We start from the raw sequence: 15,939 nt of genomic DNA on the forward strand, positions 1-15,939 counted from the left end.
CTTGCAAATCCATACATACATTTGAAGATTTGTGTACAGAGCAGTAATTGAATATTGGGTTGTTTTGTTGTGAGTAAAGATTCAGTGAAATCTTCTCTACTGGCTGCAGAGAGCCCTCCACTTTCCCTGTGTGTCCTGTGTGGTGGTTATTCTTAACCCTGTCTGATATGGGATTAGTAATGAGGCATTGTTAAAAGAGGAGCCCTCTCACTAATTCAATAACAAGCTTAAGTTTCCGAGGGGTGAAACTAGTTCAAGGTTCATCAGTGGACACACGTGCTTCATGGAAACGTTCCAGCATTTAAGAGATGACCCATACAAAAAAAAAAACAATCCACAAATTCTCTGATTTTATTACAAATTACTAACAATGGCCATGGAAGAAGAAGAGTCCTGCAGGGCTTCGTTGCACTGCCTGTTGCAGTCTGCTCTCAGTTTCAGTCCCAGAGCTGAAGTGAAGATGTCGGGTCAGGCACTTAACATCCTCACTGGCTGCAGCTCATACACGGCTGCAGGCCGTTCTCGTTACACGAAGTGCACTTGAGGGCTTTGAAGGAATCCGTGAAGCAGTTTCGAAACACGGACATCTTGCTGCCATGGCACGTTGGGCACGGGACGAAGGCGAAGCCGCCACAGGTCTGGCACGTCTGGGGGTGCTGTACCCTCTAAAGACATGAACAAAAACTTCTTTAGAATTTTACATTCCAAACAACAAATAAAACGACAAATACCAAGACCTAAAATATTAAATTCATATCACTAAAGCCTTGTTTTCTGTTAGATAAGCCTGATTTGTTAGAAATAGGTGAGTCAGAAGTTCGAGGAACAGTCAGGTACTCCTGATTATCCTCTTAGTTCTTTCAGGTACTGAACTCTTAGTTCTTGGCATGCTCTAAAAATGGCCAAGACTGGTGTTTAAAGTGTATTCTATATTCTGGAGAAACCGTTTCATCAGAGGTACTGTTTGTTGCTTTTTAAATGAGGTGGCCAGTAACATTTACACCACCTTAGGCTAGCAACATGACTGGAAACTGGGAGAGCAGCTTCCTGGCTCTGTCCAGTGGATGAATCTACCAGCCTGCAGTGCCAAATCTAATCGGACGTTTTATCTTAATCATTTTATCCCTTAAAAACTTAAAGACAATTTGTGTCTTTAATCTATCTGGACCAGATGCAACCTTCGTATAAATTTAAGACTGCATGCAACGTCTCGTTTAGGATAAACTTTTTGGTTTTAAGACAAATAACCGATGAACTGCAGCATGATTCATTTTTGCCTCATTTTTGCTTTTCTTAACCCACTTTTGTAGCCATGTAACTTGACAGATTTGTAGTCTAGCATTTTCTTAGATTTAAGTTTTGTTTACAATCTTTCTCTCACTGTCAAGAAGAGCTGCTGAACTATATTTCACTGCTGACTGTTGTCCGACAATGTTTACTGTGACAATAAAGAATTCTTACTTTTATTCTTTTAACCTGTTTTTTTTCTTTTTGCAATTATTTCATTGTTTTCCCTGTGAGGTTTTTCAGGTTTTCTACTTTATTCTCTGACATCCTGACGTTTGTGCACATCATGGCTTAGCCATGAAGTCTGACATTAGTTTGAAAAAGGCTTCATGTACTACAGCATTAATAAACAGAAGTCACTGTTGTTACTTTGATAAAATAGTAAAACTGAAGAGGAACAGTGAAGAATATCTGAAATAATGTTGCCATTGAACTCATCTCAGAGTTAGCTTTAAGCTTTAAGTTTAAAAGGAACCCTGCATGACCAGACCAGTTCATCTTGTTGGATAGATATTTGTATCTCTTGTATATTGAACTTAAAATAACTAGATATCTGCATTTTGAGTAATTTGAGTTTTTAAATTTACCAGGAGGCCGCCATGTTTTGGTCCGTGCTGGCGCTGTGACGTCACAGCGCCGCAGCGCTCCTCGCTGTTGCTATAGTAACTGCTGTTTCAGACTAAAAGGAAGTGTTAGGGCTGCATCCCAGAGACACTGCACGTCTCACGCACGGAGAACTTTTAAGATTTAAGGTCTCTTCTTTTTTTTCCTTGAACCATGAGCGGTTATCTGTCCATCTAGACAGGAAAATGATAAATACAGAGCCATATTTACCTTCTTGTAGCAAATATTTATATCCACATCTTCAAAATATGTTTGAAATCTGTGTCTTGATGAACCAGATGAAGGCCTCGAGCTAAAATACGTCTGTGTCATAAAGTTCTGTCTGAACTTCTACTCTTTACGAAGCTTTCTGTTTCCACAAGGTTCAAAACAGCACCAAAAAGACTTCTGGTTTGCGTTTTTCAAAGTAAAAGCCCACTTTAGCATTTTTTGGGAGAAAGTACCTTTGTATGTATATAAAGCTTTTATTTTGAAAAGCTCCCGGCACGCTTCCAGTCTACACTGAATCCAGTCACTTGTAGGGAGGTTTGTTGAGCTTTGACAGCAGGCAGACAAAACCAACATGCAGCGAACTCGTGTCTGGTATGAGAGCTGTGATGGCAGCAACAGCTGCAAGCAGAAAACACAGTGCAGTCTGGGAAACTGGTTACTGCAATGGCGAGGAGCGCGATGGCTAAGTGATGTCACACTACCAGTGCAGACCAAAACATGGCGGCCTCCTGGTGAGTTTATAAGCTCCAACTTACACAAAATGCAGATATCTAGTGAGTTTTTAGTCACATATGTGAGGTAGAAATATCTATCCAACAGGATGAACTTGTCTGATCATGCAGGGTTCTTTTTTGTATCTAACCAGATACGGTTTCATATATCCACTGCATGGATATATTTCACATTCATCTGGGATAACTGCTGCTGTACTAAAGCTACATCCAAGCTAACAGCTACACAGGTAGACATTACTATCAGCCTCCACTACAGTTAAGCCCCGCCCATAGCTACCACCTTGTTCTCCTCAAATAAAGCTGATTGGTCAGGTCTGTTTACAGTCCTGACATAATCTTTTCAGACTGAAGCTTTGCAAGATGGATCTTCCCGATGACAGACTCTGGACAGTCCATCTGCTTTGCAAGGTTAGTTTATATCTGCAGTTCATTGGCAGGTCACAACTAAACATCCCAGAGCTGACATAAAAACATTAGCAGAGTTTTTAAAGCTGCACATAGAGGTGCAGTTATTCACAGAGAAAACTGACTGCCAGAAGACAGCGTGATTAAAAATAACAGAACGAGACAAAAATGATAAAGAGCAGGATTATTTAAAAAATTAAACTATTCTAACACACTGAGATTTAAGTTCAACCAGCTTCTCATCACCTCTAGAGTGTGACTTTATGTTGGAGATTAAATCAAAGATTGGTTCAAAGGTTTGACCTTACAGTTAGCAAAGTGCTGCACAGACAGCCTCCCTAACCCTAAGCCATTTCCTCCATTTACGTCTGAACCTCTATCAGTTCTGTTAATCAAGTATCAACATCAGCACAGTCCGTTCAACTGTTCTGAAAGGAGCTTTGCAGAGTACGTCGGTATCTGGTTTCACACATAAACTAAATGCTGCAAGAGGCTTATACTCACTAATTCACTCATGTGACTGCAAGGCCATAAGTGAGCTTTAAAATGCATGAATTCTCACAAGGGCCTTTGTGTTTCCCCTCTTAAACAGAATATTATCAGGTCAACTGTGCAAATTTACCTTATAACAAAAATAAAGTTTTCATCAAACGCCAGAAGAGTTTAAGTAAATGCAAACATTTTTGTTGGAACGCAAAAGAAAAAATCTCTGAAGTAGGACAGTCAAGATTAATCGAGGTAATTGCGATTGATCAAGGTTCACAATTACTGAACTCAAACTTCTCAATCTTCCTTAATCTCATGCTTTATCATCCTTTTAAGCCCAATTTGGTTGGCTCATTTTCAATCCATAACAAGTTTTTTTGTTTGTTTGTTTGTTTTGTCTGTGGTTAAGTTCCTGTTAACACCTTTGAGCTATATCTAAAAGGAGGTCTGGTTAGTTTAAGACAGTAGAAAAATCCAAAATGATGAAAAAAAAATTTAAAATGCAAAATAGTGGAATTCTAAAATGTAACAAAAAGGTGCAATTAATTGCAATAAACTGTAGAATCTCTCTGATAAATTGCAATCAAAAATTTGAATCTTTTGACACTCTACTCTTAATGCAAACGTATTTTAAATGTTTTTTCCTCTAAAACAATTTAACTAAATGCAAAAGCTTCTCCAGAGATGCAAAAATTGTCTCTGCTTGCAAAAATAAACTTAAAACAAAAAGTAAGGCAATTTGTGTTTGGTAGATTATTTCTTTGTTGTAACAATGCTTGGTAATAAATCTTATACCGTAGTAAAGCCTGTTTGTTACCCTTTTAAATGACATTTGTAAGGAAGAATCAGCTGTTTGGCACTGGCAGAGAAGATTTGGCACATTTTTCATGGGCGCAACCCACATACGCAGCTTTTGTTTTATCCTCTAACTTTCTGCAAGACATTTTAACTTAAAATATTTAACCTTCTGCAAAATATTTTATAAAAGAATGTCAATGAGATTGAATATTTTGCAGAAGGGGAAGTATTCATCGAAAAGGCAAAATAATTTGATTTATTAAATATTTTGCAAATGTTATAAAGAGACAGTGAAAGATTTTTCCTAACTTAACTAGAATACTTCTGCACACAGTTCCGTTCTTTCATTGTGAGGTGAAATGTTTTTTCATTTATGACAGATTTGTGCAGTAGACCTTCAGGGCCACCGTAGACTTCAGTGCACAGTTTTAAGGGTATTTCCTTTCCTCTCCTGCTCTTTAAACTCTAAATCTTTTACTGTGTAATATTAAAGTTGTGTATTTCATCACTTTTTATAACTCTGTGGAGCTCCTCAAATTGCTTCTAAACTGGTTTGTATTAAAAATGTCAATAAATGAGCTTCTGAAGAGCTAACAGGTGGATTTTTAACTTTAAAGCAGAGCTGTGATGACTGTTTTCCTGTTTTGAGTTTAAATGTTGATATTTTGGCTTATTTATCGTACAGATGTGACACTGGTGTGACGTTCATCGTCTAACCTGCTGCATAAAGCAGGACTAGTCCTTTAACCGTTGTTTTGATGGCGTGTCTTAAGGCACACAATAAAGCCACATTGCTGGCCTGATCTGACTGATTAGTGCATGCATGACCTTTTAGAGCTGCACACGTTTCTGATAGCCTGCAGTGACAGGAATGCATGACTTAAATGCCATAACACGTCTCTGTGCTTGCTTATGAAGACGATTGTTGGCTGTGAATTAGAACCAGGGCCAGAGAAAAGGCCAGAGCCTGTGTGACAGGAGCTCAGAGTGGAAATACAGATAGTTCCTCATGTTTGGACAAATGAGTTGAAAGCAGAATCAATGAGAAGGCCTCCATTATTGATGCTGACTTATGGATGTTCATGCATCTTTTACGTGTTTTATTGATGACAGGGCTGGTGAAGGGGAATGACAGCACCTTTTTATCTCTTGACAAACATAAAGCATTAATTTTCTATGACTTTTCTATTAACTGAAGCCTCCAAAGCAAATGTAAGACTATTAAGTAAACCTAGAAGAGTGTATGAATATTTAACACCGGTTTGTGTTGAATCAAGTGTTGAGCTGTTCCAGATTCACAGAGATTCCCTCATACCAGCGTAAATATTCCAAAACACCAACCTCAATTTTAGTCAAAAGATCCTGAAGTTCTCCTGACTCATTCATGCCGAGTATTTTCTCAGCACCCTGCAGAGGAAGATCAACACTGGGATTTAATACCCAATAAATCAGTCCACACCAGAATAGCTATGCCTGCAGAGAAGGAATAACCTCTGACCCCAAGGTAGTGTCCATCGATGAACACCACGGGTAATGAAGGAGGCTCTCCCACACGTTTGCACCGCTCCTCCAGCTCCTTCCCGTACTCGCTGTCCAGGGCGATGTTCTTCTCCACGAACTTCACCCTGTGGTTCTGGAAGATCTTCCGGACGAGCTCGCAGCGCTCGAAGGTCGTCCTCACCACGCGGAAACTGGTAGTGTAGATCACTATCCGTCCACATTCAAGGGACAGCTCCATCTGAGAGAGGGGATAAAAACCAAAATATTAGACAAAGATAACCTGAAGAAATACAAAAGTCACAATCAGCATCACTGTGGAGGAATGTTGTCCCATTCTTCGAGGCAGAATTGTTTTATTCAGCCACAGTGGAGGGTTTTCCAGCATCAACTGCCTGTTGAAGGTCATGCCACAGCATCTGAATCAGATTTAAGTCCAGACTTTGACTAGACCACGCCAGAACCTTCATTTAGTCTTTAGTCCATTCAGAGGTGGACTTGCTGGTGTGTTTGGGATCACTGTCCTGCTTCATAACCCAAGTGTGCTTGAGCTTGAGGTCAAGAACTGACGGCTGGACATTCTCCTTCAAGATTTTCTGCTAGAGAGCAGAAATTATAGTTCCATCAGTTACAGCAAGTGGTCCAGACCATCACACTACCACCACCATGTTTGACTGTTGGTTTGATGTTATTCTGTTATAAGCATGCTTTAAAAGGTCATGCTGTACTATTTACCTAATCTTGTAGGGCACTGGTTAGACTGGAACGACAGCTGGGGAACTAGACTGGTCTGCATGCAAAAGGGATGGTGATGTCATCCTTTGAGGATTAAATCATCTTTTGAAGATGATGTCATCCTTTTAGGATGAGGTCATCCTTTGAAGATGAAGTCATCTTTTGAAAAGACATAAAAGGATTCAAAGGGTGACATCATCAAAGTTAGATGATGTAATGTTCCATGTTGAGGGCTTATTTCCTACATTTTTACCAGTCAGCCATAGTTGGTTAGTTCTTGAAAACTGGATGGAACTGTTGAGGAGTGAGGGTTAGGGTTTAAGAAAGTTCAGCTTTTGTCTGGTCAGTCCACAGGATATTTCCCCTGAAGTCTTTGGGATCATCAGGATGTTTTAGTCAAATGTGAGATGAGTCTCTTTCTGATTGCTGAATCATGAACTCTGACCTTAACTAAGTCAGTGAGGCCTGCAGGTCTTTAGCGGTTGTTCTGGGTCCTTCTGGGACCTTCTGCGCTCTTGGAGTCATGTTGGTAGGCCAGCTACTCCTGGGAAGGTTTCCACTGTCCTCAGTTTTCCCACTTGGTGGATTATGGCTCCCACCAAGCCTCAAAGCCTTAGAGACGTCTCTGCAACCCTTTCAGACTGATAGATGTCAGTGACTTTGTTGTGGCAGACAGGTTCTATTTAAGGGGTTTCTGGATTCAACAGGTCTGGCATAGGACCAGCTAGGTTTGAATGGCTTTTTTCCTTTAATAAATGAAATGAACCATCAAAAACTTCTGAAATCATTCAACAACCTGAACAAATGGAAGGAAATGATCGACCACTCAGGATAAGAACGAGAGCAGAGATGGTCTCCACTGACAAAGGGACAGTTCGGATAATTTTGTGCAGATATTTTGGAAGAAATTGGAGGAAAGACAAATATTTTGGGAGGGATTACACATGATGAAGCGTGGATCTTCAGAATGATCCTGAGACAAAATGTCAGTCAATGCATGAGAACACCATTGTCACCAAAGATGGAGAAAGCTCCACAAAGACAGTCCAGATCCAAGGCCATGTTGGAGGTACTCTTTGATACGAAGGGGGTCATTTTTAAAGAGTGGGTTCCAGACGAGAGAACAACTGTGGAAAACAATCCAGCTCACACTGAGCTCTCAGTAAAGACGTTTTGGTGATGATCACCCTCCCTGTTCTCCTGATCTAGCACTGTGGGACTTTTCCCTCATATCAGCATTACCTGGAAAAAGTAATCCTTTACAGTGCTTTTGCATGACCAAAATTAAAACCCCGTTCAGTACTTCCTCTGCATGTCAGTAGTGAAAATGGATGCAGCCAGCTGAGCATCTGCATTCCAGCGTGTAGACTCTCCTGTCAGTCTACGGCTGAATCTAGGGCCCATAACCTGAGTAGCAGAATAACTCACATGATGATTTTTAATCCAGTTAAGTCAGTTTTCATGCATTAAATGCAATCAATTAAGATCCATTATTAGTGTTTTTTGATTAACTTAATCACTAATTATATTGTCCCGTTTGACATCATGAAACTTGTGCAATCAAACATTTACTTTCCTTTATAAATCCATAACAAGTTCCTTTTTCTGCAGACAGCACGACTAAAATGTTCAATCATTTGACAGCCCTACATCTAAAACAATCTAAAAATGTCCACTTCTTTGGCCTTCAGGGCCTCTGTAGGATACAGTCAGAAAATCAAAACTAGTTCAAATGATTCTTAGCCTGAATGTGAGGCACAAAAACATTCAGAGCTTTCATAGTAAAACTGCATAGAGTCCTCGTACCAGTCAGATTAGTCTGGCCCCGTTCCTGTTCAGACGGACTTTTATTGGGAATTATTGAGTTTGGGCCAATCACATCTTCCTAATATAACATAGGTTTATGTGCCATTGAAGCTTTGTTAAAGGGGAATAAGTTACAGCAGGAAAATCTAACTAGCTGGTGAGTAACTCCTGTTACTGATGAGGAGTGATCAGTTCATCAGCCTTCATTTACACGGCCCCAAATCACGACAAATGTCAGACACTTCACACTAGAAATGCATCTATTCTTTCTCTTTCATTATTATCCACAGAGACCCAGCATGAGTCCAGCATGAGCACAGCAGCAGCATTTACCACAGTGACAGTGGAGAAGAAACACCTCCATCCGTCAAGTTCTCTATCATCTGGGCTACCAGGTTGCAGCCACCCTTACCTTGACAGGGTTTCCTCGAGTTTTCCCCAACGGCACTAAAATGGTTTGCAAATTATTTAAGTGGTAGAAGACAAAGCGTTAAAGCTGATGATCAGTTATCTAGCTTTTTAAATGTTCAAAATGGTGTCCCACAAGGCTCTGTATTGGGGCCAATTTTATTTATTATTTACATAAACAAGTTGTGTATGAATGTTACTGAGGCACAGTTTCATTTCTATGCAGAAGACACTGTGATGTACGCGTCATCCTCTTCCTTAGAAAGTGCAACAAACAAACTAATGTTGTCCAGAGAAACCTCTGTGACTTAAAGGGATACTTCAACATTTTGGCAAATTTGCCCATTTCCATAATCCCTGTAGCAGGGGTCATCAAGTACATCTGCACAAGGGCCAGATTTAGTCTCAACAGCAACTCAGACTCAGACCCAATCTTTCAAATGCACAAAAATTAAAGAAATGTTTTATATTATTTTAGGCATCACCAGTGAGATCTATCCCTATTATCTATAACGCAGCAGGCCACAAGGAGAAAGGCCTGACAACAGAATAGGCCGGACCCCTGAAAATCACAGAGAATGGGCCCTCCCCAGTTGTCATTTAGCACCAATATTAACCAATTTTTGACGCTTTTAACCTTTTTGATACTTTGTGCCCCCTTTTGCCTCTTTAACACAATTTTTGAAAGATTTTAACCCCATTTAAACTTCTCATGCATGTTTTATCCCCTTTGTGACACTCTTATAAATTTTTGCCACTTTTCTTCTATTTTTGCAGCTTTTTAACCCCTTTTCATTACATTTTTTCAACAAATTTTGCAACTTTAAAACTAATTTTTCCCACTTTTAACCTATTGTTGATACTTTTTGCCTCTTTAACCCAATTTTTGAAAGATTTTAACCCAATTTAAAACACTTTTCATGCATGTTTTATCCTTTGTGACAATCATCAATTTTTGCCACTTTTCTATTTTTTCCACTTTTTAACCAGTTTTATTACTTTTTTCAACATTTTTTCAACTTTAAACCAATCTTTGCCACTTTTAACCCATTGTTGATACTTTTTGCTCATTGTTGCCTCTTTAACACGATTTCTGAAACTATTAACTATTAAATAATTTCTTTACCTTTAAAACATCTCCGTCTCGCAATGTTCCATGATTATTTCATAGCGTGGTGAATGTGCAGGTCACAACTTGTCCACGAGAGCGTTTTGGAGATGTTGGATTGTGTATTTGATGAGTTTGATGAGGAAAAGCTGGAATACCATAAGACTCCATTGAGTTGGCACAACAGCTCCGAACTCGGCAGCGCCGATCTAAAAACAGGTTGCATGGACAACTAAAGGTAACGAACCTATAACTAAGACTATGGGAATTATGGCAATGGGCGAATTTGCCAAAATGTTGACATATCCCTTTAAGATTTGTTCTTAATGCCAACAAAGCCAAAATGATGCACTTCTCAAGGTTTAAGCTGCAAGTTCAAAAGCCAGTGCTCAGATTTTTACCTTAAACAAAGAGGCAATTGAATGTGTTCAAACATATTAGTACCTCGGCTTTTTGTTAGAAGAAAGTTTTAACCATTATATTGATTGTCTTGCAAAGAAAAAGGGGGAAACTGGGTTTCTTCTATCGAAACAAATGCTCTTTTTCTTTTGTTGTAAGAAAAAAACTAATTCAAGCAACATTTTTGTCTGTAATGGAGTATGGTGATGTTCTTTACATGCATGCTAACTCATCCTCTCTGAAAATGTTGGTCTCAGTCTACCATGCTGCCCTGAGATTTGTCACTGGTCTGACCCATCATCGTGTTCTGTATGAGAAACTTGGTTGGTCGTCCTTATACAATAGAAGGATAGAACATTGGTATATCTTTCTTTATGAGGCTATTTTACATGAATTACCTTCTTATCTCGGTTCTTTACTGACTATAAAAGCTGTCAGTCGCTGTAATCTTCGTTCTCATGGACTCATCATGTATGAGATTCCTCGCACTCGCTCTAAGATAAAATAAAAAGCGTTATTCTGCTTCTGATTGTGTAGGTTGTGTCGGAACCCTGGTTTTCAGCTCTGGTAGTGAGGATAGAAGTAATGTGGTCCTCCTCGACATCAAAGTCTGCCATCCCTGTGAGGGATGTTTATGCTTTAAATGCTCATACTTACATGTAAGCAGACTTTACTTAAACTCAACCCCAGCATACAGAGGTTTGTCACCTGTACACCAATGCAAAGTTACTCAGGACACTCAGTAATGTGCAGCTATTTTAGGGAGCATTGTAATTAAGGCTCAAGTTTACATTCAAGCTGCTGGGCATTACAATGAGACAGAAAAGACCTCAAAAACTATGGAGTCAGTATTGCTGCAAAACTCATGCAAGCATGATTTTGGGACCAGATTTGTCTTCAAACCTTCCTTAAAACCCATCTTTGTGCTTTAAACTGCTTCTTTGTGCTTAGATTTTCTCCGTAAGAGCTGTGATTTCTGCTTGCTCTTAAATCTTTACGGGTAGCTGCAGAAGCAACCTGAATAAGGAGAGAATTATTTGCATGGACACAGGACTTTTGAGCTGATAGCTAAAGATTTGAGAGCAAAATCTAAGCTCCAGGAGGCGGTTTAGAGCGTAAAGGCAAGGTTTGAAGAAGCCCAAAATCGACAAGTCATGTTCTCATGTGGTCTTGAGTTTTGCAGCAATAATGACTCCATAAACAGAGGCATCAAGTAAATTTTTGCCACTTTTAACCTGTTTTTGATCATTTTTGCCTCTTTTACACTAAATTTTGCCACTTTTTGCCACTCTTTAACCCCTTTTAGCTACTTGCCTGCCAATTATTGCCCCTGTATGCCACTTTTAACCTCTTTTCACTTCTTTACCAGGCAATTTTTGCTATTTGTTTTGTTAATTTTTGATACTTTTGGCACCTTTTGCCCCTCTGACCCATTTTTTTGAATTCTTTATTCCCTTTTTACCACTTTTCCTTCATGTTTTATCCCCTTTGTGTTTCTTTTTTATCCATTTTTGCCCCTTTTCAACTAATTTGCCACTTTTTTAACCCGTTTTCATTATTGTGTTTGCACGATTTTTGCCACTTTTAACCTGTTTTTGATACTTTTTACCATTTTAGAACTTCTTCCCACCACTTCTCCTGCCAATTTTTGTCCCTTTGCGCCACCCCACAACCCATTTTGCTGCTCTTTATCTGGACATTTTTGCAACATTTCCACCAATCCAAACCTATTTTTGAAATATATTTTCTAAAAAATGTAGCCTACTTATAATGGCTGACGGGTGAATTTCTGTAAAACAGATCAAATGTTTAGTCATTCTAAAACTATTTCAATATTAAAGCCTATTATATTCATTTTGGGGTGGATTTAACAGCTGCAGAAGCAATGCCAAACAATACCTTAAAACCACACCATCTCCTTTTCCTCCTTTTTGAATCTATCTAGCTAACCTATCTAATCTTCCGGGGCCTTATAGGAAGCTTTGGGGGGCCTGATATGGCCCTCGGGCCGCCAGTTGATGATCAGTGCCATAGAACATCCATGACAGTTTATCTTAAGAAGAAACCATCAGATCCGATTTGAAGCTTAATCTGTCGTCCATGCGTTGATAAACCATGTGAGAACAGTGGACTTTAGGGTATGACCCGGACCATGAGCATTAACACCTCAGCCTCAGTTAATCCACTTAATCATGACGAGCTTTATCACATCAGCGACACTGTTCTCTTGACCTAAAGCTACCTGCAGAAACAGATTTCATGACACGACCGTCTTTGTCACCTTTACATCAGAAAAGCAGCAAAGAATGACCTCAGAATGACAAACGGCTCCTCTTCGTGACCGGATACTAGAAAGCGAAGGGAAGAGAATTCATTAACCTGATTAGTTTCTCCTGGACACTTAACCAAATGCATCATTAAACTTTAATTGCTCCATGACCTTGTCCTCTATTGTGGGCTTTTATCCCAGCCTTACAGCGACATGTGGCCCCTTCCTGTAACTAGACTTCAGGAGAATGCAGAAGGTGTTAAAGCACATATCCAAACATTAAAAGATGGAGCTCTAGGATGAACTTACACTGTTTGAAGTTGGAAGGTTTTCAAACAGAGTCAGCCCTGCGCTGACTTTGTGCTTGACCCCCCTCACTGTCCCATTCTTACTCAGTATGTTGACCCTTTTGGTGGTGAACATCCAGTCTTTGGTGGCTCCTGCGTACAAGAGCAGGTCATCCGGCTCACATTCGCTGTCATCCAGCTCTGAGCCCAGACACCCAAAGAGGTTTCCATGGACGTCCCCGCTTGTAGAAGGGGTGCTGGCCCTATCGGCATCCGAGCTGCTGGTGCAGTCTGAATCCAGGGAGTCCGAAGGCCCTTCATCCTTGAAAATCTCCTTCAGCACGCGGCCGCTGTTCCCTGAAGCCACACGGAACCTCACCCGCTTCTGTGCCTTGTCCTGTCTCAGCATCGTCCCCTCCATGGCGAGCCCTCTGCCTCTCTACATAGTCCACAGCCCTGCAGTGCTGCTTCCTGTGTCTCATGCGGAGGTAGCTCAGACGCACTGTTTGTTCCCCATGGATTACTACCTGGATAATTCCTCGCTGTTTGAACGCTGCTATAAACGACTGAGAGCCTTTAAGCTGCCTTACAGTCCGACTCACACTGCCAGTAAATAATACATGCATTTCTACCATGGCAACCCAGCAAGCTTATCTCAAGTAAAATGATCGTTGTCTTTGAATTATTCATCACAGTTTACACGGTTTTCACCAAAGCTTTGACAGAACACTTTTAATGGCCTGGCTGCATGTGCTTTAATCACAAATATATTCACAGACATAGCAGTCAGTGCTCAGAAAATTAACTCTTAACCCACCAAGACAAATCTAGTTACATCATCACAACAGTCTGCGTCACTTTTAGCTAAACTGGTTATAATGGCACCCAGTTTGCCTCCTGAATCATCTCAGCAATAAAGAATCTTTATAATATTTCATAAAATTATCCAAATGTAGATCCGTGAGCGGACATATTTATCACATTCCTTTTAGCGTCCTGTACACCTTGTCTACAGCGCTAATTGGAAAATTAGCTAAACCCACAAATGAGCTAATTGGCAAATGATCTAAACTGGTTTAGCATCATGTTTATGGAATGTAGCACACAGGTTTAGCCGGCCACATTTATCTTGTGTTCGGAGCAGTGTTACCCAACTTGGGTCGTGGAGCTGATTGCAGCAGAGTGCCAGAGTATCTATGGACCTGGGCAGAAATGTTTCCACGATATTTGACTCTGTTTTACTGGACGAGGAGGCATTTCTGATGGTCCTCTTGAGATTCTGGCCTATTTATCCTGCAAACTTGGGCTCACATATCTTGGGGAAAGCTGAAAATGACCAAAAACAGATGGAAATAACAAGTTTGCATGCATGTCCTCACACAGTGTAGTCCACTGATCATCAACTGGCGGCCCGGGGGCCACATCAGGCCCCCCAAAGCTTCCTGTCTGGCCCCGAGAGATCACTAAATTCAGAAAAGAAGATTTTAAGAATATCCTTTTGCTTTAAATGTCTGCAGCCGTTAAATCCATCCCACAAACAATTAACATTGAAATCGTTTTAGAATGGCTAACCATCTGATCTGTTTATACAGAAATTTACTGTCAAAATTAGTGGATATTTAAAAAATGGTTTAGGTTGGCAGAAGTGAAATTGGCAGAAAAAGTTGTGAAAAGCGGTTAAAATGTGTCGAAAAATGGTAAAGGAGGAAAAAAGGGGCAAAAGGTATCAAAATTGGTTACAAATGACAAAAAATAGTGCAAGAAAGTAGAGAAAAGGGGTTAAAAAGTGGCAAAAAAGAGAAGAAAAGTGGCAAAAATGGATAATAGAGTGGCATAAAAGGGATTAAAACATGCAGAAAAAGTGGTTTAAAGGGGGTTAAAATCTTTCTAAAATTGGGTTAATGAGGCAAAAAGGGGCTAAAAGTATCAACAATGGGTTAAAAGTGGGAAAATGTTGAAAAAATGTGATAAAAGGGGTTAAAAAGTGGCAAAAAATAGAAGAGTAGTGTCAAAAATAGATAAAAGAGTGGCACAAAAAGGATAAAACATGCAGGAAAAGTGGTTTATAAGGGGTTAAAATAATGTAAAAATTGGGTTAAAGATGTAAAAAGTATCAAAAAGGGGTTAAAAGTGTCAAAGTGGGTTAATATTGGTGCTAAATGACAGTTAGGGAGGATTTATTCTCTGTGATTTTCAGGGTCTGGCCAATCCTGTTGTCCAGTCCTGCTGCGTTATAGATAATAGAGATAGATCTCACTGCTAATGACTAAAAATGTCTTGTAGTTTGAAGGAAAATACAAATACTACGACAATAATATTTCACTCAAACCAAAATGTTCATTTAATTTTTGTGTATTTGAAAGTCTGGCCCCCAGAGTTTCTGTTGAGACTAAGTCTGGCCCTTGTGCAGATGTACTTGATGAACCCTGGTGTAATCCATCTTTTTGTCAGTCACAGGATTTGTTCCTTCTAGGGTCCAAACTGCTAAAGTTTAAGTAGACCTTCCTGTGCATGCGTGGGTTCTCTCCAGGTCCTCCATTATCCTCCCACCACCACAGACCTGCTCGTTAGGTTAATTGGTGACTCTAAACTGGCCGTAGGCGTGATTGTGAGCGTGTGTAGCTAGACATTTGAGAACCACTGGTTTAGAGTAACATATTGGACATACTGGTGAGAACTGGGTCAGCTATTTAGCACAGTGGTTCTCAACTGGTCTGGCCTCAGGACCAGCTCCTTCATGTGCAACCTAGAACTCAAAACTAGCTACGTAACTAGTGATCTCTGATTCAGAGGGAAGAGAAAGATCGAGTGTGTGTTTTAGTGATTCTCTTTGATTTATTGCAGGATGGCATGAGCTTATATACAGCGTGACAAACAAAAGCAAGTTTCACATGAGGCAGTGTACTCTGTCTGAGAGTTACACAAACTAAGCAATAAAAGATATTACATGATGCATGATATAACAAGTTTGAGTTACCCTTTGTGCATAACACAAGAACTTCTTGAATACAACTAATTACAAATTGCAGTCATGCAGAGTAATCAGAAATATAAATGTTAGATAATAAAAAATAGGACAACTAAAAGGGGACTTATTATGCAAAA

The 15,939-nt window shown here is 39.9% G+C and overlaps 1 protein-coding gene across 1 annotated transcript; it reads right to left on the reverse strand.

Annotated features, from left to right (window-relative positions):
• Positions 1-485: 485 nt before the first annotated feature.
• Positions 486-13,255, reverse strand: grxcr1a (glutaredoxin and cysteine rich domain containing 1 a). The gene is made up of 4 exons (XM_041798146.1): positions 12,857-13,255; positions 5,824-6,063; positions 5,667-5,732; positions 486-665 (listed from the first exon to the last, which is right to left on the reverse strand). The coding sequence occupies exons 1-4, from the start codon at positions 13,253-13,255 to the stop codon at positions 486-488; spliced, it is 885 nt and encodes a 294-aa protein (XP_041654080.1).
• Between the last annotated feature and the right edge of the window lie 2,684 nt (positions 13,256-15,939).

Source organism: Cheilinus undulatus, linkage group 10, assembly GCF_018320785.1.
Source record: "Cheilinus undulatus linkage group 10, ASM1832078v1, whole genome shotgun sequence".
NCBI lineage: Eukaryota > Metazoa > Chordata > Actinopteri > Labriformes > Labridae > Cheilinus > Cheilinus undulatus.